The following is a 22077-nucleotide window of genomic DNA, read 5'->3' as shown; positions in this document are numbered from 1 at the left end:
ATATATAGGTCATTAGTGGGATTGATATCAAGTTCAAAACTTGTAAATTAACAGAACTTTGATTCTGAAAAAATTAAGAATTTATTGTCATAGAATTAGATTTACACAATAATTATTAGATGAAAATGCACATTAAAAATGTAATACATATAATACATATAATATGTAATTTATTAAAAATATAATATCAGGTACTATTATAATCCACTTGCAATTAAAAATTATTCTTTCAAACAATTTTCGTGCCCATCATTGCTTTCAAGAATAGAGAAACATGAAGATTATTTCAACATATTCATAACATATATTTAAAATGGATTTATAGTTTTATTATCAGAGTTATAAGCGTTAATGAATTCTTAATTAGTTAGATAAGGCAACAATGGTATAACAACGGAAATAGTTATCAAACAACACCACTTTGCTGTTCCCACATTTATCATAGCAATTAACTCATTAATAAACTATATAAAACTTGATAAACTTTTCAAATTTCCAACAATGTTATTTTTTAAAAATTCAATTGTTTAAATAATTTCAACAATTATAAAACTATATAATGTAATATAGACAATATTAATTTTTAAAATTATTAACATAATTATTAACAATGACGCATAATTATGTTAATACAAAATAGCTTTAAAAAACTTATTACATTGATAAAACACCATTATATAAAAATTATGGAAGAACAATTTATTTAGATTCTGAATCTTTAGTTTGATAATTGTTTTTAATTAATTGTTCTGGTTCAGAATATTTTGAGTGCCATATTTCATAATACATTTCACTAGAAATATTACTTAAATGTGTAATATTAAATTCTTCTTTCAATGCAACTTTCCATACCTGAAAACAATAATATTTGATTAATTCCAAGTTCTTTCTTATTGTAACAATTTTACAATAAAATAATAATTATACATCTTCATCTGATATAGATGTTGTTACTTTTCTATTTCCAAACACAGCTTTCTTCTTTAAGACATAAAAATTATGCAATAAATAACTAAAAGTATACATTTTTTCAGATTCTTCTATATTAAAAGTAACAGACATAAATGAACAGCACTCATTTTTTATTGGATATAAAGCATGAGTCCAATAAGCACTAGTTTTAACAACACCCCATAATAAAGATTGCAAAGAATATCCATGGAAAGTGCCTCTCTGATACTGATCTCTTGTATCAGAAGGATAAATTCCTATAGAAGCCAAATGTCTGGCTGAAAAAATTAAAAATGATAATTTATTTAAAGCTTAGATAAGATATACAGATTACAGATTAATGAAATATTTACCAAGATAATAATCTTCCTGTTTCCAATATTTGCCACTGATTATACATTTCTTTGAATTATCAAACATATTAATTAATTTTTTAAGAACTCCCATGCTAATTACATATCCTGCATTAGCAACATTATACGGTTGACCCCATAGAAGTATTGCATGACCTAGATAATGATCCTGAGTATGATTTAATGGAGCAAGCATATAACGTAAATTTTCAAGAATTACTAATGTATCATCTTTTACAAAGATAAGCCATTCTAAAGTTTCATTATTTCTCCAAATATAATTAAAAGCTTCACAAAGAAGTTGCCATGAGGATACTAATTTTATTTCAAAATTTATAATAGGCACTTTGATATCTTTTAATTGACCAAAAAAGTATATTCTATTACAATGTTTCCCCCAAGTATTTTGGATAGCTCTAGCTAATTTAATTTTTTTTACAAATACAGCACAAGTGATGTGAACATGTGATTTCAACCAATTAGATTCTAATTCCTTTTTTTTTTTAGATCCATAAAGATAAATATCCATATCAATATTATTTAATATCAATTTTTTATTATTCAACCACTCACTATATGTTGATTTATTCCAATTTTGAAAAATAATCTCTTTGTTGATCCATGTATCAGATATGAACCATTTAAAAAGAGTATTCTTACTTGTAGAATATAAATTTAATGCAGATTTTTGGTAAGAAATGTTGCAAAATAAATGTTGATGAGTAAACAAAAATATTGCAAAGAGAAAACCAATTCCAAATCCAATCAGAAACACGGATCGTAATTTAAAACGATGAAGACACATCTTATAACTTTGACATTGATTTAATGAAATACATCTCTATTGTAATACTTTTCTTTTTAAAATGTTCATTTATAATCTAATAACATTAATTGACTCTTGTTAAATTCATAAATACTCAATTGTATTAAATCATTTTAATCATGAAGTTTACATTTTAAATCGTAATATCTAAAATATCAAAAAATAAAAATAATAAATAATATTATTGTATAAAAATTATTGTATAATATTTGTATAAAAATTATACAAAAGAATTGTCAAAAAATTGTTATTACGTTTATTTATATTGTTAATCATTTTATTAATATAAAAATCTAAGTTAGGAACTGCAATAACGCTATTTTTTTATGAAATATACTTTTCTTTTGTACTTTTGTATAACTTTTTAAGTAAAATTGAACGTTATAATAAATTAGGTCAACAGGTGGAATTATATATATACTATTATACGTGACATAACCAATCATTTTGATATATATATATATATATATGTATGAGAAGAATATCTTATTTACATAAGATTATATATATAAATAATAAAAAAAATTATAAATTTAATTAATATATATGTATATTATTTATTTAGATAAAATATAAAATATTTTTCATAAAATATTTTATTTTTAAAAAATTAATTTTTACTGAAAAATTTTTATGTAATATTAATTACCTATAAAATTGATATAGAGATTCTAAAATAAATTAAATACGTATTTATAAAAGATATTGATTAATATAATAAAAAAGTTTATTAAATTTTAAAGATAAATTATTTTTATTTATTATGTATAAAGAAAGGTTAAATCTTATCTTTACAATATATAATTACAAAACATAGTTTTATATTTAAGAAATGAATTACCATAATATGATATAAATGCTTAATATCTATTTTTTGTTTTTTGTTATCCAGGTACTGTGAAAATATTTATCTTATATAATAAAAATTTATAAGATGATTAATAATTTCACAATAAAATCCTTAGAAAATAAACGGAGATCTATTATGTTTTTCTATAGATAAATTATAATTATATATTTAGTTTAATATTTTTTTGTTATAAATATCATAAAATAGATAAATAGCTTTAAAAATTGAAATATAAATTTTAAAAAGTCAAAGATTATAATTTCTTGCAAATTTGATTAAAAACTAACTTTTCCACGAATTTTAAAGAAACCTAAATTATTTCTGTTATGTACTAATGCACCTACACCAAAATAGTTTTCTATGATAATAAGTCCATTTCTTACACTACAGTCTGATGGCAAAAAATCTTTAATACATGATTGGAAATCTTCAACTTTGAACTTTGCCTTCTCAGCTTCAGATCCTATAAATAATATCATAGTTTTGCAAAAAATTATTGATATAGTTACATAAATAAAATATATTTACCTTTGTACCAAAATAATGGATGACTAGAATAAGTAAGCCATGGTATATCTTTTGCAAATGGATTCCATTTTTTTATTAATGGTAATGGATTGCCTTTATTCCACATCAATCTTATTCCAGACATGTGCCTTTTCCTGAAAATTCAATTTAAATTTTGTATAGCGATTATTACTTTTATTTTAATTATTATATTTGACATCTAAAAATAAATATACTTGAAACATAAGTATTATATTTTCATTAAGCAACAATTAGCAAGCATAAAAATAAATAATAATGATGAAATAAATAAATTGTTTTATTATATAATTTGCATTTTAATTAAAGGAAAATTATTTAAAAATAATTACATGAATTTAGAATATACAAAAATATTAATATTGTTAACAAAAAGCAATAAAATAGTGCACAGCAATTCTTTTTAAAATAAGAGGGGTCTTTGTTTTACATAAAAACACAGTGTACCTAGGTTCAAACTGTGCAAGACCTGTACAAGAAACAAGAGAAGACCACTCTTGACGACCTGCACAATGAATTATTGATGATACACCCTCAGCCAATCCACTTAATCGTCTAAAAATCGTTCATAAATTTATAAAAAATGAATCCTAACTTTTGTTTTTTATCTATAATTTAACTATAAATTTTTTTTGTAAATTTTATAATGATACTTACGGTGCTAAAGATGAAGGAGGATAAACTAATTCACCCGAAACAAGTGTATCAATTTGCAATAAAGGTATTCGATTATATTCTAATATTTTTAAGGAGATGAAATCATATTTTATTGAATAAATAGCTTTGTTAGTTAATATTACTAGTCTTTCCTTTTCAATATCCCACAGACTTATTCTATAAATATTTTTTAATATTAATCTATATGTTATATGTTAATCTATATAATAATCCAATAAAAATTTATTATATTAAATCTCTTACTCTGTCAAAAGCCAGTTTCCAACAATATCCTTCTCCTCTTCATTTATCAAACTTTCCTGACAATCTTTTAATGCTCTATCAACAACTTCATTTCTATCAGAGAAAAATGAATGAGTATCTATATGCTTGAAAGGCATATTAGATATATCTCTTGTTGATGGAACTTGACTTGAAATATACGTTTCATTTTCTCTGTTCTTTTTTGTAGTATCTATACCTTTTAAAAAATTAAAAAATGAATATATTAATATGTTAAAATTATAAAAAGATAATTTCACAAAAATCTAAAAGATCAAAATTGAAAGAAACAAAAAATATCAATATTTATATCACTTTAATTTCATTAAGATAATAAATTGACAGAAATATTATAACCAATATTATATATAAAATATTTACCAGCAAAAGCAGCATTTTGAATATTAAATTCATTGCTATCAAGTTCTTTAGTAATTTCTAGTGTAGCTGTTTCGAAATTTCCCGGTAGTCCTTCATCGAAATAAGTTTCATCCATAATTACAGGTTATGACTTTTTTATCTAATCAAGAATCTCTTCTTCTTTCGTTATTTACAATGTTAGATTTAAACAATTTCTAAAATATGTCTAAATCAATATTTTTTTTCGTTCAATAACTTCTGTAACGTTAATAAATTACACTTATATTATATTATTCAATAAAATGCTATGAATAGTTTGACATTTTAAGTAATAGTAAGAAGCGCCATATTTATGAAATTTATATTTCCTGTTGATAATATTATCTGCAAATAAGAAATTTGTGATTTTTCTTTAAAGATAATGTTAACTATACATAAAAAAATGTAAAGAAATTATATATAAAAAAATCTTTAAATATATTTAGAAATTATATTCGTTGTATTTATAATAAAAGACAGTTATCGAACAAAAATAGGATTTCTTTATTAAATATCATTGACAATGTGAAAATTTCAAAGTATAACAAATCTAGACAATCGTTGTATACATTGTTAATACGTTGATTGTTACTTGTTAATTATTATACATATATATATATATATAGGCATTGGCTTTATAAAAATCATATTTGAATAGAGTTGACCATTTTGAATTTTACATATCTGTACAAATTTTTTAAATTATATTCTTTTATTATTTTTTATTTTCGTAATATTAGAAGAAGAATGTATGGTTAATAATACTAATAATATAATTATATTATCTTTATACAACGAATGACATAAAAAATATATAGTTTATAGTCACAAAGAAAAAATAATCTATAAGATATCAAACATGTTAATATAGAAAATAAATATCCTATACTACTATAAAAACTTTGGTTTGTGTTATTTTTTCTATTTTTATTTCTATTCAGTTTTAAGTAGTATTTATCCCAAACAAATGAATTTATTATATCTTACACTTATCAACAATATATATATATATATATATACACATATATACATATGTATATATATATATATATATATATATGTACATATGTACATATATGTATGTATGTATGTATGTATATATATATATATATGTATGTATGTATGTATGTATGTATGTATATATGTATGTATGTACGTATGTGTGCGTATATACATATATACATATATATGTGTATATATATATACATATATATATGTATGTATGTATGTACGTACGTGTGTATGTGTATATATATATGTATATATGTATATATATGTATATACACATACACACGTACGTACATACATACATTCTATAAAAAAATTTTATATTTTCTTTTCAGAATTCCTGCTTGATTTTACTTGTACGTTAATATACAAAATGTGTTGTACATATATGTGCTATCTGTGCGATAACTTAATATTTTTTTTAAAGAATATTGTCTGAATTGCCTTTATATTCGAATTTTTTTGCAGAAATGGTGTTTTGCATCAGTCTTATTATTAAATTAGTTTTAAGCGTAATAAGGCATTATTACATGTGTTATTGAAAAAAAATAAAAAAAAAAGCGAGAAATATACAAGAAAACCAAAAAATAAATTAACATACAAAATATACATTATTAGCCAAAAATTTGGATCACTTATTTGTTTTTAATTACTTCGGAATTAATATTGAAATGAAAATATTTTTAATGCATTAATTTTCCATAAAAATTTTTTGTAAACACATAGTGATTCCAAACTTTTGTCAAATACAAAATAAATGTTCATATATGATTGTTTGTAACTACTTATAGTACTGTACATCATCTAACATATTATCCGAAGAAGAAAGAGTCAAGCTACGTTCCTCGTGCATTCCTTTAGCGTAATTAATTTGCTGCGATACCTATAATAAAATTGAAATAATATAAATATATTAATAATGAATAAATAAATTCTATATACTGACTTTTTTGGCTACTTCTTCATTGTCACACCGAACTTTAGGTCTTCTTAGAAGTTCTGGACCGTCCATGTTAACGGTTATCGTTGAATCTGATCTAGATATTAATTCAATATAGTATAAAGTAACACCATTACTTTCTAGCTTATGCATTGGTTGACAATATAATAAGTCCGCTAGACTGACTTCGGTTACAACTCCTTTGGTACCTCCGGAAATCACTCGAACTCTTTCATTAGAAACAAGAATTCTTAGATTTTCCGTTCCACTACGTAAACACTCATATGCCACAAATAATTCTGAATAATTATGTTCATTTATTATATAAAGAAATTCTTGGCCTTCTGCTTGTTGACGATTATAGGGTGGTAATAGACCAGCAGAACCACTTGCCACACGAGGAGGTCTATCGCGTTTTGGTATTGTACGATGAGCACTGAACATATTACGGGAAATAAATTATATTATATTATATAATTATATTATATTATATAATTATATTTAATACATAAATAAATATTATGTATTAAATATTACTAAATATAATCTAGAGGATATATACCTTCTACTAGTTTCTCTTACAGCAGTAGCAGTTTCTGTGGCAAGATCTAGAACTCCTACAACAGGTTTCGTAATAGTTCCAACAACTCCTTTACCAAATCCAGCAAAAAAACCCTAGAATTATTTATATATTCAATTAGTTTATCACTTTTATTTATAATTTTAATGAACATACAGGAAATCCTTCATTTGTTGCTCCATCATATGTTTGTTTAAAGATGCTAGTTACTCCTCCAAGCAATCCAAAGCCAAAGCCTTTTAATCCAGCTACTAAATGATCACTACTGCCTGCAGTATTAGCTCGAATTTTTTGTCTAGCTTCTTCATGCCTTTCATCCATTATTACTCTTCCTAACCCATCAGAAAGAGACTCTGTTACTTTTGCAGCAGAATTTGATATACCATGAGTAACATTTTTTACTAAAGTCTTTACACTTCCTTCATAGATTAAACCAGAGACTCCTTCTGTGACATCATTCACAAAACCTAAAGGATTACCTAAAAAGTCCACCGATCCTAATATCACGGCAGCTTGCCATTTTAATTCCTATAAAAAAGAAAATATAATAACTCGAAATAAATTAATAAATAAAAAATTGTGATGAGTCATACATCTTTATAGTGTTTTATAATGGAATGTATTAGAAATTGAGTGCTTTCAAATGGATGTTTCTTAATAAATGGCTCCAGTTCAATAGTAGCATCTTCAAATTTAATTAATGTTAAACCTAGTTGTCTTTTTATAGCTTGAAGATGTCGTGGTAGTTTTGTTGTAGTGAGTACACTTAATTTTACCTATGTACAAGAAAATATATAAAATATTTTTCGTTTTATAAATAATTTCAATTCATAAAACTAACCTGACTAGGAACAATCTTTAAAGCGCCAAAATAGTATCGTTTAGCATGTGCAGCTGATACTTCGGAAATAAATCTCTGAGCTTTGAAATCATTCTCATCCATAGGTACTTCCAATTCTGATCTACCTGCCCCGACAAAGGCAACCAGTTTCAATATTAATTTCTCTTCTAAATGTATACATAGTGGCTTAATGCTCACTACAACATGTTTATATATTTCTGCATTTTGATTTTTTGATTTTAATTTCTCTGCAACCACGTGTATAGCTGGTCTATGCTCATTCTCAGCTCTAGTAGGACGTGTTACGTAAAGAACAGAAGTACATTGTGCTTCAAACAGTTGATTATCAATTTGTATATCCTTCATGCTTAAATCTAGAGTGGTATTAATAGGAGTTTGAACTAATTCCAGAGAAATACCGGCCATACGAATAAACAATAACTCTTCAACTGGTCTTCGAGAAACAATTGATAATCCTAAGCCAGTTGTTAAGCTAATTTTTAATTCCAATTCTCTAGAATTAATTTTTTCTGCATCATTATTTATTTGTGTTGGTCGGTGACTGACTGCAATATGGGACCAATCACGTTCTTCTAATAAAGCAAATGTTTTTTTCTGAAAAAAAAAAAAAAAAACAAAATTGATATATTATTATCTTTAAAGTTTTAGAGATATAGAAAGATCACAAATTATTATATTTAGCGATATTAATTAATATTGAAATAATATTGTAACTTTAAACAAGAAAATTATTTTTAATTTTAATTTAGTAAGAATTAAATTTTAATTTATTTTAATTTAAATATTAAAAAAACTTTAAATCCTTTGAGAACTTTTTTCAAAATTTTTATTATTATTAATTTGCTAATAAATTGATATATATTTATATTTTGATTATTTTAAAGAATTTTAATTTTTTATAACCTATTCTTATTATTATTATTTTTTTTTTTTTTTTTGTAATCCATTTCAAATTGACATTCTATAACGCTTTCGAGTGACGCTTTTTATCTCTTTTAAATATTTTAAGTTTTTCTTTCGACAATAACAAAATATATGTAATTATTTATTTCTTTAATATTATGACCTTATTATATTATTATATTCTATTGTATAATTGTTCAATATTCATACCCTTTCTTTGATATCTAACACTTGTAACACTCTTGTTGGACCATCAGTAGTTACCGTAACGGATAAAAATCCAGATCCTGGTCTCAGTTTTTGTCTACCAACACGTTGTTCAATTGGAGGAGGATTAGTATGCGTTTGAGGACCTAATACTGCTTCACTCCCTAAAAAGATATGCAAAAGCTGCATACATGTATATTCCTATGAAGATCCAGTTGCTGTATCAAGAATTCAAAATTAAAATAATATTTCATGCATTTTATTATCCGATGAACGTAGCGTTAATAAAATAAAAAAACAAGCAAAGTTCGAGCACATAAAATATTTATAATTGATGATTTTAATGTACTCCGAATCTATACGTACACATTTGCCAACGGGCGACACTGCCGCCTGCAACATTATCATTATGAGTATAAATTTACAAGCATGATATAATTCAAATAATAAACGGAGAAAACAGCTTAATATTTCATATTAATTTATCCAAATTAAATAATATAAATATTGATTCATATAGAATTACAATTTACTTGCATTGAAATATATTTTTTTTAACTTTAACGATAAATAGAATTAAATAAATAACAAAATGAAATATCATTTTTTATTGAATAAAATTTTAATTTACATGACATAATGATAGTATCAGTGAATTAAATATATGATGACAAGCTATGGCAAATAAAATAAAAAGATGATAATGAATCTATTTACTCACAAAATTGTTCGTAAAACTTAAAAATTTATATTTATGAAATTAAATTCTAGTTATATACATATATATGTGTATATATGTATACATATATATACATATATATATATACAATTTTATATTCTATTCTAAATATAAAAAATTTAAATAAAAACGATGTAGGTGATTGAATACACATGAAAGAATAAGGTTTAATATAAGATTTAATAATTGCTCAAACCTTCATGTAATCCCATGAATCCATCTTTCGATTGCACACACATATTTTTATGTGCACAACACAATCGTCCATCATCTGTGAATCGCCAAGTTTGTGTAGATCTCCTTCGGGGATCAGGTTTTCTTAAGGCAAGAGCACAATAAGTGAATGGTTGAGGTGCTGTGCCTGCTATATCTAATACTAATACTGTCTCTGGAACTTTTGAATGTTTATCTCTAGGTGGACTAGATCCTATTAATTTAAAAAATTATTTTAAATTTTAAATTGCAAGAAATTGCAAGAAATCTAACAAAGTTATTATACCTTCGTGTTGTAATTGACCATCTCCAGTCATTCTCCATAATTGAGATCTAGCTCCATATTGTTTTCTTCGCAAAGCAACCCAACCACCAGGACCAGCTTCTAAAACTAATCTCTGTGTTTCAACATCCAAAGGATCTAAACCACTTTCTCCTGTTCCCAGATCACAATCATTTTTAAAGGTTCCTGTTTTAAAAAGATCATGAAATATATGTATAAGACAAAAATATGTGTATATTCTACAAAAAAATATAATTTACCTGTAAAAGCAATATAAATAAAATTTTCATAAGTTAGAACTCTGCCTTCTCCAAGTATATTTAAATCATATGTAGCTGTCACACCTCCTGGTGCAGTTAGAATCAAACCAGCAGATTGTATAGGTTCATCTAATGCATATGGTACAGAGGAGTGTGGTCTGACTGTCCATTGTAAGTTATCATGTACAGTAACCTACAAAAATAATCTTGAAAATAATTTCTAATTAATTCAGTTAAATTGATTTAGCAAATAATATCTAATGATAATGTAATTCGAAGCATATTTTATATAATTTTTTGATTAATCACCTGATTCACTATTAAAGGCACCTCTGAGAAATTGTCTACTCTTATAGGTGGTGGCATAGTATCTGCATCAGTGAATACTATAAAATAGGTACTTTCTTGCAAAACCACATCTACACGAAGAAAATACATTTTTCCCGTCGTATCCCTGATATTAATCGTCAATGAATAATTATCATCCAATTTAATACCACCTGACCATATACAATCTTTAACATCCATGATGCGAACACAAAGCAATAAATCTTTATCAAGACGTGGCCAATGAAATGGCATGTGGCAGTCAGGCATAATTTTAATATATGTTGCTTGAGCATCTGGATGACTCTAAAAATGAAAAGCAATAAGACAATAGTCTAAAATAAAATCAATTTCGTATTATTACTTACAATTGTTGTGGTGAAACATTTTTGGGCTAATTCCAAAGTAGAACTTGATTTATTATGTAACTGATATCTAGGAGATAATGTGACTACAGTTGTAGCTCTGTATTTTCCTCTTGCTATTCTAGTAGCAACACTAATCAGATATACTATGTCAGGTCTACCATCACGTAAAGATATTCTAAGACGATGTACCTAAAGACATAATTCATTTATATTTTTTTTTTTATATTTAACAATATTATATATTTAATATTTATATATTTATATATGGACCTGTATTCCAGGTTGTAAATGAAAATGCTGAGACCATTGTGGAATTCCTTGAGGATGTACTGAAGTACCAATTCTCATTGATAAAGTTCTACTGGCTTCTTCATCACTAAAAGAAAATAACAAAGGAGCTACCATTCTGGCTTTTTCATTTTCTTCAAATTGTCCAGCTGCCTCCATACCAACTCCTTCTTGTCTGAACACCAATGGTAAACCAGTTTTATTTATGATCCAATATGGTGCAGTAATGTTAATCTGTACAGCAGATCCTTTTTCTATATTAACAGCTGCATGAAGATATAATATTCTTCCAGAAGAATCTGTTAATCTTAAACGAGCAGTGAAAGAACTTGTATTTGATGGTAATAATATCTAAAAAACATAAATTTTAAATATCAATATAATGTTAAAAAAAAATATTAAAAAAAGACTTTTATTTACTGTTCCTGATCCAGGATATCCATCTAGCTGTATAATAATTTCTAATTGTTCTTCAACATTTACAGAATGCAAATCTGCACTATCACCAGGCAAAATTCTCCCATTTTCTATACCAATTTCAAATAATAATTCGTGAGGTAATAAATTAGTCAATGTAAGAGGAGCCATCAATGTTATAATATGTGCTGGTAACATTTGACTCATATCTAATGGATAATTATCTCTCATCATTGCTATACACATTCTATAAGACAAAACAATTTAGAAACATTTACTGATTAATTAATACTGATTAATAATTTGCTTATATATTTTAGAACATACCTAAATATATTATTATGATTAGCTCTACATGTGATACGATTCTCTATAACTTCTAATGGCTTCTTTACTACAGTCCAATCTATTGTCTCAGTACAGTATTGAAACAAATTGTTTAAATTAATAGGTCTTAGACACATTTGTACACCAGTGTGCGTTAAAGGGACTGATATCGTAGATTGTGCAGGTACTTGAAGAATTCTGTCACTAACAGATAAATTTAAAGGCAAATCTAAAAAAAAGAATGTGAAAATAAAAATTCAATTAATAATAATTGAATTCATTTTGTACATGCAACCTACATCCAAGTTGATTTAAAGATTTCTCCATTTTGATTTCTACTGTATGTTTTAATTTATTAAATATTTGTAAAGCTGATCTAACAGTTACTAATTTTCTAGCTGATCCTTCTAATTCAACAGCAAATACTATTCTAGCCTTTGGCATTAACATCTGAAACTAAAAAGAATTGTTTAGATATAAATGCAATTTATATTTAACAGTTAGATAACATGCAATAATTTATTACAAATAATAAAATAAAAAACTTTACATACCAATGTTGTATCTATTTGTATTCCAGTGATATTTGTACTTGCATGACGAAAATATATTCCAACACGATCGACTGTAACAGGATCTACAGGTCTCCATCCATCCACCAATACTGTAATCTGATGTCGTCTGACAGTATGTGTGGCATGATGTCTTAATTTACCTCTTCCTTCAAAAGTAAATGGAACAGTTTCACCTGGAGGAACTTCAAGCCATGTATCATCTTTCTTAAAGTCATTTTTAGCCTTGAAATTTTGTCCCAAATTTTTGGTATCATCTGCAGCAGCAATAATCGTTTTAAACCATAATTTACAACCTGTTTCATTTTTTAATGCAAAGGGAATGAAAGGCATTCGACGTTTATATGCTTGTCCATTATTTGGCTTATTCACATTAACATCCTTACTGGAAATTAAATAAAAATCCTGCATCCAATTGTTTTTAACCAATTCTATTAATTCTATCAGTGTTGAAGTTATATTAACATCAACAGAATCTTGAGAATCAATAGATATTTGTAATCTCTTTGCATTAAGAGAATTAGTTAATGTCTGCTCCCATTGAAGAGTAGCACGCCAAGGTTCAATAAAGGGTTCCCAACCACTGAGTACTCTATTATAATAATCAATATTAAAAGTAGCAGATATTATACCAGGTCCTATACGTTGTTGTCTCAAATTGAGATCCAGTAAAGAAATCTCCAGCAATGGTACATCAGCATCTCTACAATCATCTATGATGCATATTCTTGCACAAGATGTTTGTAATTCAATAACATGAAAAACAGATTCGTTATTTGTATTAATATCTGAATAAGGTACTGCATGTTGTGTTAACCACAAAGCTGCTTCATCTAATTGACCTTTACAGAGATTCAAAGCAGCTTTACAGTCAGCATTAGTAAATCCAAGAGCCATCAACTTCTGTACTTGTTTTTCAATAGGTGTCAATATTTCATTGGAACGTTGTTTAGCTATTAGAGTCTGTTTTGGTAAAGAACTGAGCATTCTGGAAAACATAGTCACATCATGGTAACTTAATCTTACACATAAAGGTTGTAACTGTATTTCTAAACATTTATCTAATGTTAGATCCAAACTAGCTCCAACAGGATCTATTATAGATAATGCAGTCTCTTCTTCTAATCCTAAAATACAAGAAAACAACTCACAATGAGAGAGATTACAAGAAAGAGGTTTTTCACCTTCTTGAGGTATAGATCTATAGGAAAGAACAGCTGTATTTTTCAGAATAACAGCATTTGTATCACGAATTGATGTATTTTCTACAATAACTAATTCTGAATCAGTAATATTGATTTTTAATTCAAATGGAGTCACACTTAAAGTGTTATTCTCATTTTCTTGATTGTTTTCAGTATTTATTTGTACAATTCCAAGAATGGGTTCTGGCTCAATAGAATTCAACATTAAAAAATCTCTTACAGCCTCCCACCAATCTAGAATAGCAGTTAAACGCATGCTATGAACTAGAATGGTTGTAGCTGCATTTGTTTTACGTCTTCTATGGTGCACTTCAGCTTGGACACGATTTTCATTTTTAGAATTTCTTAGAGGCTGTAAAATACTCGTGAAAACATTAGATTGTTTATTAGTAGGTTCATCCTGAAATCTCATATCCATAATTAATATTTCTTGAGATACTAAATCAATATCTTGTGATCCATCACTCAATGAATCTAACGTCAGCCTGGATTTTATGAAATTAACACAAGCTAAAGCTGCAATATTATGATTTGGATGCAGTTTTACAGTAACATTTACTAATTCCAAAGTTATACATGATTTTTTCCAAATTTTTTCTTTATTATCCAGATTAACTATGGAATATTCAATGGTTTCGTTTAGATCTTGCATAAACTGACGCAAATCATCCAAATTTTCTCCAATGTTATAAGAAAGTAAACCTCGAATTAGCATGTATTGAGCAGGATCTAAAGCACAATCCATTGTAGATAGTGTTCCATGAATGCTCAAATCAGGAATCTCTCTACTAATATAAATATCTAAATTTCTTTCAATGCGTAATTTCAAATGGCACATTTCAGTAAGCAAAGATGATCCAAGTTTCTTAATATGAAAACCTCCAACAACTATAGTATCCATATCGTTATTTTGATCATCACATTTTATTCGTTTAGCTGCATAAATATCCATATTAACTAATTCAAGAAACATTATATCTAACATGCATTGATTTATTATTTCTGAAACTTCAAATCTATTATAAGCAGTAAGCTCTCCCAAATCCAATAATATCATTTCGTCTGATCTAGAACTAACTGGCAATAAAATTACTGGTGCACCAGCTTTTAGTTCTAAAGACAATCTCATGCTTCTTTTGTTGGTGTCAATTATAGCTCCAACTCCAGCTCTCAAATTAGCCATAATAGTCCACAGTTGAGAAAAATGACTAAAGAATGCTTGAAGTTCTGCTATAAATCTTTGAGTGTGTACATAATGTACTGCAGACATTTCTAATTTTAATTGAGCATCGTAAGGTCGTTTTTCAGAATCTACATAACTAGAATACTGAAAATTTAGAGCTTTTCTACCAGATGAAAGAAATCTTTCTCTATAAAATCTTCCATGAGGTGTTAAGTCTAACAATGACATTGATCCCAAAGATCCTGATACTTTCGTCTTTCCATTTGCTTTCAAAATATGCATATTAGCATTGGATACATTAGCTTTAGCAATTTCTTTCTCAGATTGTATCAAAACCAATGTTAAAGATCTAACTTCTATTTCAGTTTCTGAACGCAAAGGCAAATTATCTGTTTTATCCAATTGATCTATGTCAATAGAAGTCTGGTGCATAGTAACTTTTGGATTAATTCCTGAGGGACCAGCAAATCCAAAAAAATCAAATACCACCATCCAGGATTCAACATTAATGATTAAATCCAGGCAACTAAAATCGACAGTGACAATTTTTTGATGAAATTGATCTTTCATTAATTGATGACAATCTGGTTCAATTATAGTAATGCTCATTAATACCAAATTCTCTTCAGTGGTTGATGCACCAGGCGATGGAGGTGGAGTATTTGGAGTGTTTGCTAAAGAAATTGGTTTCCTACGCCAATGGGCAGGAATTGTTCCATATAGAGTATCAGTTTCCAATCTGTCAGGTAAACTGCCACGTCCAAATTCGCTTCTAATTTGTTGTACAAATGCAAAATTAGGACAGGATTTAGAAACACCAGCTGGAAGTTTAGCACGAGTTGGCGCTGAAGACTGCATCATACATCGATGTCTCGAACCAATAGGACACAAAAGATCTTCCATAAGAAGAGATCGTAATGCAACTTGGATTGTAGATTCATTTTTTTGTAATTTTTCATATTTTACTACGAAATCTCTCATGGATAATTCAACTAGAGGCTGTTCCTGAAGACCTTGTTTCAGTTCTACACCTAAAGTTGGTAGTTCAAATAGAACTTTAATAGAGAGATCGAGTTTATCAGAATAATTTGATACTTTGCTCATTGTTTCAGATTTCTGGACAACTGGTACTGTAACTGGCATGGAAAAAAGTCTATTTGTAGTATCTAGTAATTGTTCATATTGTTCTCGAGACAAAGATACTTTCAGTGGCGTCATCACGATTCCATGGACTTGAACAACTGGATTGTTAGAAAATTCATTATCAAGCAAGAAACTAGGACTTTGTGCTAATGTGTTCTCCTTTTCAACCACAATTTTTAAAATAGTATCATGTAAGATTGGTTTGCCTGATTCTTTACAGCAATAAATTTCTTCGGCTCTTAAGGGAAGATTGTTATGAATTTGTCCAATATTGGCAGATATCTCTAATGAGTATAAATTCATTTCCCTAACTTCCAGAGTTAATTTATGTTTTGCCATGGAAGTTGAATGAGGTTCGTGTTGCAAAGCCATAGTACCAAGATGTGCAACAAAAACTTGTCTACTATGAGATGAACGTGGAATTACTAAAACGGGACTATTTAATAGGATATCTAATTTTAAAGATAAGCTCCCTGAATTTTCTAAGTCCATAGACAAACTTGGTAAACGTCTACGAGGTGGAATAGACCAATCTTCTGCATTGACCAGACCTATGGCCATATCTGTGGCAGCTGCACTGATTTGTCTTGCAAGATTACTCAAATATTGTTTGAACTCATCGGCACAGGAACGTAATTCTGATAATAAATGAGGAGCGTGAGTATACCAAACACTACCTATACGGATGGTTAAATCTATTAAAGTTTCCATTCCGTCATGTTGTTGTGTATTTAATTTGGTACATCTGTTGGCTGAGAACCGTAAAGCTTCTGGCTGATCAGGAAAACCAGTGAAATATTCCAATGAATGTTGAGATGGATCAGCTATTGGATCTCTTCCAACACTAACGATTCTTTGATGCGTTTTACCAGTTAATGTTTGATCCAAAATCTGTAAACCTCCAAGTGAACCAGAAATGGAAGCGTTTATTGCCAAGGTAGCTTGTATACGAGCATCACACATTGTAGCTGTAGCAATTTTCTGACCCACTAAATGATTATCCTGCATCACTGCTCTTAAAAGAAGTACATTTAGTCTATGAAAATCGAAAGTTATTTCTGTCCTAGTCGAAATTTTTGGCTCTATGGTTTGATTAGAAAAAGACTCTTGTTTTTCAATATATCCTGCCTTTATTTTACGAGAAGGAAATATTCTTTTAAAAAATCCCATAAGTTCTACTATTGTTTCTTGATTGGCAATAATATCCAAGTTATTAAATTGAATATTGGCTACTCTTAGAATTTCTAATGTATCATATACCAGGGTTAATTCAATTACAATCAGAGCTTCAGAATCCATTTTATCCAGTTCAATTAAAGAATTATTTCTAGGAGATTGAGTATTTTTTGCTTTGCTTGCTAAATTAGATAAAGCATTAGTCAAAGCAATTGGAGAAGTTAATCTTCTTGGCATATTAAGATCAGGAGAACCAGGAGAGACTGGAGAGACAGGAGATGTTGGTTCTGAATCTCTTAAACTTCCAGAAATACTATCCATTCCTACATGCTTGTGACTAGCCACTAACAATTCAAAATCAGGACCAAATTCTTGAAGAGCATCAACAAGAAGTAAACCATGAACAGATAGAGACATACTAATGTCTGCAGTTCTTTTACTGAAAGCAGCACGAACTCCAGAAACTTGTAATTCTGCCACACTACGTCCTCTAGATTGCAATTCAAAAGTCATTTGATCAATAATAAATTGTACCATCATTGCATAATTTAAAGATTTATCTAAATTATCTTCTTTTTTAGGACTCTCTGGTTCCATACTAACTACATCAGTTTGAGAAATACCAGTGGATTTCGTAAAATTAGATAATAAATTATATATCAGTCTAATTGCTTCCACTTTTTGTTCATTAACATGTACCACTAGTCTTGGTAGATTTCCAGATACAGTTACAGATGGTAAATTCGGATCAGAAGAAGCGAACACTCTTCGTTCAATTTGTAAAGATATATTAAAACGTTCCAAAACATGTAAACTGGACATTCCTCTAGTTCGTACATGCTTCCAATTGTCTTTTACCTTTCCTACAAGAATTTGCAAATCTACTAAATCAATAGAATAATGATCATACAACTTCTGATGCAATGCTGTTTCAGAGATAGCTTGGAAGTCTTGTATGGAACCATTTTCTTGACTTCCAGGTGGTGTAGAACAAGGTGTCTCAAATCTTTCATCTTCATCGTCGCTATTAAGTTCAGAAGAATTAGATTTAATAATTACTTCATTATTTTGTACATTATTTGATAAATGAAGCTTTCCAAAATCTACGACGACTACTGCAGCATTGGAATCGATAAAATTTTCAACTAATAAAATTTGTGGTGCAGATATATTGAACTGTAAATCCCAGGAAGAACGATACACTAAATCTCCGTCTAAAATCTGTTCCCAGTTTTTGATGAGTTGTCTTCGAGTTCGACGTTTCATTGCTTGAAATCTTTGATTGGAAGATGATCTATGAGGCTTGCATATGAAATCTATAAGCCAATGTATTACTGTAGGATTATAAACTACATCCAAAGACTTAGAGTTCACCTGCAGCAAATGATCAGCATTTAAGTGCAATGGTCTTTTTTCATAAGTCATTTCAAAGAGATATTGAGGTAATTGAGTAGTTAACTTTTCCGCAGAACTCCGTATCCTTGAGTTTATTGTAGGAATCATTTGAGGTTGTATTAAAATAGGAAAAGTGGAATTTTCTGTGAGATAATCATGAAGATATAATGCTCCCAAACTAATGAAAAACTTGTGAGATCCATATCTGGGTCTCGAATCATAACTCAAATTTACTCGTTCAAATTGCAATTCTATTATTGCTTTCGTGTTCTCACCATTGTTTTTCATAGTACAAAGAGAAAAAGTGCCTTTAGATAAAGTAAAATTAAACTGTCCAAATACTGTATCTCGACGTAGTAAAGTGTCATCATCTATAGTATCTGCCAAAACATCCAAAAGTTCACCATCAAATGTAGAAGATGTGCTCTGAATATTTGTATTTGAAGTTTTTGAATACCATCCCCACCATTGTGGAAACCACTGTTCTAACATTCCTCTAGGTTGAGGCACATTTACATTAGAATTTTGAAGTATTTTTGGTGGTTTAATTCTTTGCATTGCTATTTCTCTTAATATTCTCAATTCGTCAAAACTTCGTTCTTGTTCTATCTTTTCTTTAAACTGTTTGATATCTGGAGATAAAACATTAGTTGGTGTTCCTAAAAATGATACTGTTTAATATCAAAAAATAATAAAATAATAAATTTGTATAATTTTTATTTAAATACCTAGCAATTTAGCATAATTCTCCACATATAAAATATTTTCTTTGCCTTTTTGAAGAATATCTTTCCATGATAGTTTAGGTTTCAAAGCATCTTTGCCAATATGACATCTTATTGCATATTTCCACCACTCTTTTGGTGCAGTGGACACGTTAACTATTGGACGACAGCATCTCTGTTGCTTACGACGCTCTATATCTTTCAAACCTTTTATGCATTTAACTATTTGATCGTATTGTATCTAATAAAAAATAACTTATTATTACAGATTTTAAATAAAAATCAGATTTGTACATAAATTTTAAACTTACATCAGTAAGACATAATGGAACATCATCTAATAAAAGATCGACAACCATTCTAGGTTTATTTGTAGATCTTAATGGTCGTTCAGACCTATCTCTTTTAACATGAGCTCTTGCATTAACAGGCAATAAAATGAGATTTTTTATTATATTTTTTGGTTCACTCATTGCAATCTAAAAATAAAATCAATTTCAAAATTAATAATTTATTTAAATATTTAAAGAAAATAATATATAGAAAAATGAATATATATACAGCTAAATCACCAAGATTGAGAAAACCAAGAAATTCGTCTTTTTTCAAATGATTCCAATAAATAGAAAGCCTGTCAAGTTCCATAAGCTTGAAAGAAGCATCTGTGAGATTCCAGGAAGTAGAACCAGGTATCCAACTAGCATCGCAACTTTGTGCAGTTAAAGCTCCAATAGTTACACCAAGTGCAATGCCAGTATCTATTTATTTAAAATTATTTATTTATTATTACTATTAAAATTGTTTTTAAATAATATCTTTTTTTTATTTTATTAAATAATTTGCTTACTATCTGGCAATGTTACTCCATCTTCATATCTTATATGAACATCTTTAATATTAAGTTGTAAATTTTCAATAATGTTGGTAATTAAGGATGTACCATAATTCACCCAAGAACTATAACTAGTAGCATAATAACCAGGATCTCGTTCTGTATCTGCTCTCCATCTTGCTTCTAATGAATCTAATCGACTTAATTTATATTCTAAAATTGCTTGTTCCTCTGCTTCATTATCAAACTATGAACATACTTATTTATAATATATGAAATAAAAAATATTATAAAAGAATAACAATTTATAAATACCTCATTCAAACTAATTGGTCCAGCTACTAAATATAGTTGTTCTATTACTATGACCCATGAAGCTGTTCTTATTTGACGAACTGGTACTTGCAATCTTATTTTACCAATAAATCCTGCTTTTATTTCTACTGGTAATCCAATATGACGTAAGGCTTCTTTTTTTAATGGTAAATTTTCCAATTCAACTTCACCTAAAATACATTTTTTTTAAAATAGAAATTTCACGGAAATTTAATTTAAAATTAAATTCAAATAATATTTAATAAATAATAAAAGTTATAAATAAAATCTATAAAAAATAATTCAAATTATCAATGAATAAACGATATTTTTATATTTTTAATAAAAATCTATTCTTAAATTTCACTAATATGACTGAAAAGAAAAATATAACCTTACCAGACAATAAAGCAATGCTCAATTGATCAGTATTTAAATTTTCAACATATTTCCCGAGGTAATTATTTAATACCCAAGCAACAAGTCCTTCCAACATTTTGGAAGATTGAACAATTTTTTAACTATAAGAATAAGCTTATATACAGAAGCAGGCATAAGTAATTTCTATAGGTTATGTTCGTCGAGTTTTATTCAAATTTTCAAAACTCACGATGTAACAGCAATTAAAAGATCGTACGATCGACAAGGTACAGCTTCTTTCACATAAAAAAAACATTTTTCACGTTCAATCCTTATTTTATGATAAAAATTATAAGATCAATCAACAATGCGAGTCATATCAAACAATCTTCATCGATCGTGAATATCATCGTGCCAAATGTTAGAGTTTCAACATCACGAAAAAACTTTGAAATTAGTAATTATCTATAATAAAACTTTTTTCTATAATGTCAAATTAAATAATGAATTATACTAATATCAAATTAAAACTCTGAAATTTTAGTGAAAATTTTTTAAATTAGCTAAAATTTTAACAAAGAAATT

At 27.6% G+C, this 22077-nt stretch overlaps 3 protein-coding genes across 8 annotated transcripts; all 3 read right to left on the bottom strand.

The window, feature by feature from the left end:
- Window positions 1-62: 62 nt before the first annotated feature.
- Window positions 63-2578, bottom strand: LOC108001682 (glycoprotein-N-acetylgalactosamine 3-beta-galactosyltransferase 1-B). The gene is made up of 4 exons (XM_017062823.3): window positions 2385-2578; window positions 1305-2277; window positions 928-1229; window positions 63-852 (listed from the first exon to the last, which is right to left on the bottom strand). Exons 2-4 carry the CDS (start codon window positions 2107-2109, stop codon window positions 700-702), a joined length of 1260 nt encoding a protein of 419 aa, XP_016918312.1. The 5' UTR covers window positions 2110-2277; window positions 2385-2578; the 3' UTR covers window positions 63-699.
- A 278-nt stretch (window positions 2579-2856) lies between these two features.
- Window positions 2857-5178, bottom strand: LOC108004209 (tumor protein p63-regulated gene 1-like protein). 2 transcript variants are annotated; one of them, XM_017066952.3, is made up of 6 exons: window positions 4847-5178; window positions 4448-4664; window positions 4184-4360; window positions 3974-4081; window positions 3509-3642; window positions 2857-3443 (listed from the first exon to the last, which is right to left on the bottom strand). In XM_017066952.3, exons 1-6 carry the CDS (start codon window positions 4959-4961, stop codon window positions 3256-3258), a joined length of 939 nt encoding a protein of 312 aa, XP_016922441.1. In that variant the 5' UTR covers window positions 4962-5178; the 3' UTR covers window positions 2857-3255. The 2 variants fall into 2 exon arrangements, with proteins under 2 accessions (XP_016922441.1, XP_016922442.1); XM_017066953.3 differs by lacking the exon at window positions 3974-4081.
- Window positions 5179-5347: 169 nt separating this feature from the next.
- Window positions 5348-21996, bottom strand: LOC108001683 (intermembrane lipid transfer protein Vps13D). 5 transcript variants are annotated; one of them, XM_062078508.1, is made up of 25 exons: window positions 21743-21996; window positions 21532-21653; window positions 21133-21323; window positions 20833-21064; window positions 20547-20743; window positions 20297-20464; window positions 19989-20226; window positions 13141-19919; window positions 12886-13042; window positions 12587-12815; window positions 12263-12506; window positions 11825-12193; window positions 11555-11743; window positions 11169-11492; window positions 10860-11052; window positions 10603-10785; window positions 10300-10530; window positions 9731-9757; window positions 9368-9528; window positions 8234-8848; window positions 7986-8168; window positions 7549-7920; window positions 7375-7487; window positions 6819-7248; window positions 5348-6755 (listed from the first exon to the last, which is right to left on the bottom strand). In XM_062078508.1, exons 2-25 carry the CDS (start codon window positions 21626-21628, stop codon window positions 6654-6656), a joined length of 12024 nt encoding a protein of 4007 aa, XP_061934492.1. In that variant the 5' UTR covers window positions 21629-21653; window positions 21743-21996; the 3' UTR covers window positions 5348-6653. The 5 variants fall into 5 exon arrangements, with proteins under 5 accessions (XP_061934492.1, XP_061934491.1, XP_061934494.1 ...); XM_062078507.1 differs by having other exon boundaries at window positions 21532-21996; XM_062078510.1 differs by lacking the exon at window positions 21532-21653 and having other exon boundaries at window positions 21743-21995.
- Window positions 21997-22077: the final 81 nt, after the last annotated feature.

The sequence above is a fragment of the Apis cerana genome, linkage group LG8 (genome assembly GCF_029169275.1).
Source record: "Apis cerana isolate GH-2021 linkage group LG8, AcerK_1.0, whole genome shotgun sequence".
Taxonomy (NCBI): Eukaryota; Metazoa; Arthropoda; class Insecta; order Hymenoptera; family Apidae; genus Apis; species Apis cerana.
The sequence above is the reverse complement of the archived record's forward strand: the minus strand, read 5'-3'. Positions and strand labels throughout refer to the sequence as shown.

What these genes read in the sequence shown, in the direction of transcription:
- LOC108001682 (XM_017062823.3), bottom strand. Translation starts at nt 2,109, where the DNA reads ATGTGTCTTCATCGTTTTAAATTACGATCCGTGTTTCTGATTGGATTT. An exon ending in ACAGGAAGATTATTATCTTG is followed by an intron (nt 1,230 to 1,304) that starts GTAAATATTTCA and finishes TAATTTTTTCAG; the next exon opens with CCAGACATTTGGCTTCTATA. An exon ending in CATCTATATCAGATGAAGAT is followed by an intron (nt 853 to 927) that starts GTATAATTATTA and finishes TATTGTTTTCAG; the next exon opens with GTATGGAAAGTTGCATTGAA.
- LOC108001683 (XM_062078507.1), bottom strand. Translation starts at nt 21,628, where the DNA reads ATGTTGGAAGGACTTGTTGCTTGGGTATTAAATAATTACCTCGGGAAA. An exon ending in ATTTACAACCTGGAATACAG is followed by an intron (nt 11,744 to 11,824) that starts GTCCATATATAA and finishes TTATGTCTTTAG; the next exon opens with GTACATCGTCTTAGAATATC. An exon ending in TGTTAGATATCAAAGAAAGG is followed by an intron (nt 8,849 to 9,367) that starts GTATGAATATTG and finishes TTTTTTTTTCAG; the next exon opens with AAAAAAACATTTGCTTTATT.
- LOC108004209 (XM_017066952.3), bottom strand. Translation starts at nt 4,961, where the DNA reads ATGGATGAAACTTATTTCGATGAAGGACTACCGGGAAATTTCGAAACA. An exon ending in CTTGCACAGTTTGAACCTAG is followed by an intron (nt 3,643 to 3,973) that starts GTACACTGTGTT and finishes TTGAATTTTCAG; the next exon opens with GAAAAGGCACATGTCTGGAA. An exon ending in TCCATTATTTTGGTACAAAG is followed by an intron (nt 3,444 to 3,508) that starts GTAAATATATTT and finishes TATTATTTATAG; the next exon opens with GATCTGAAGCTGAGAAGGCA.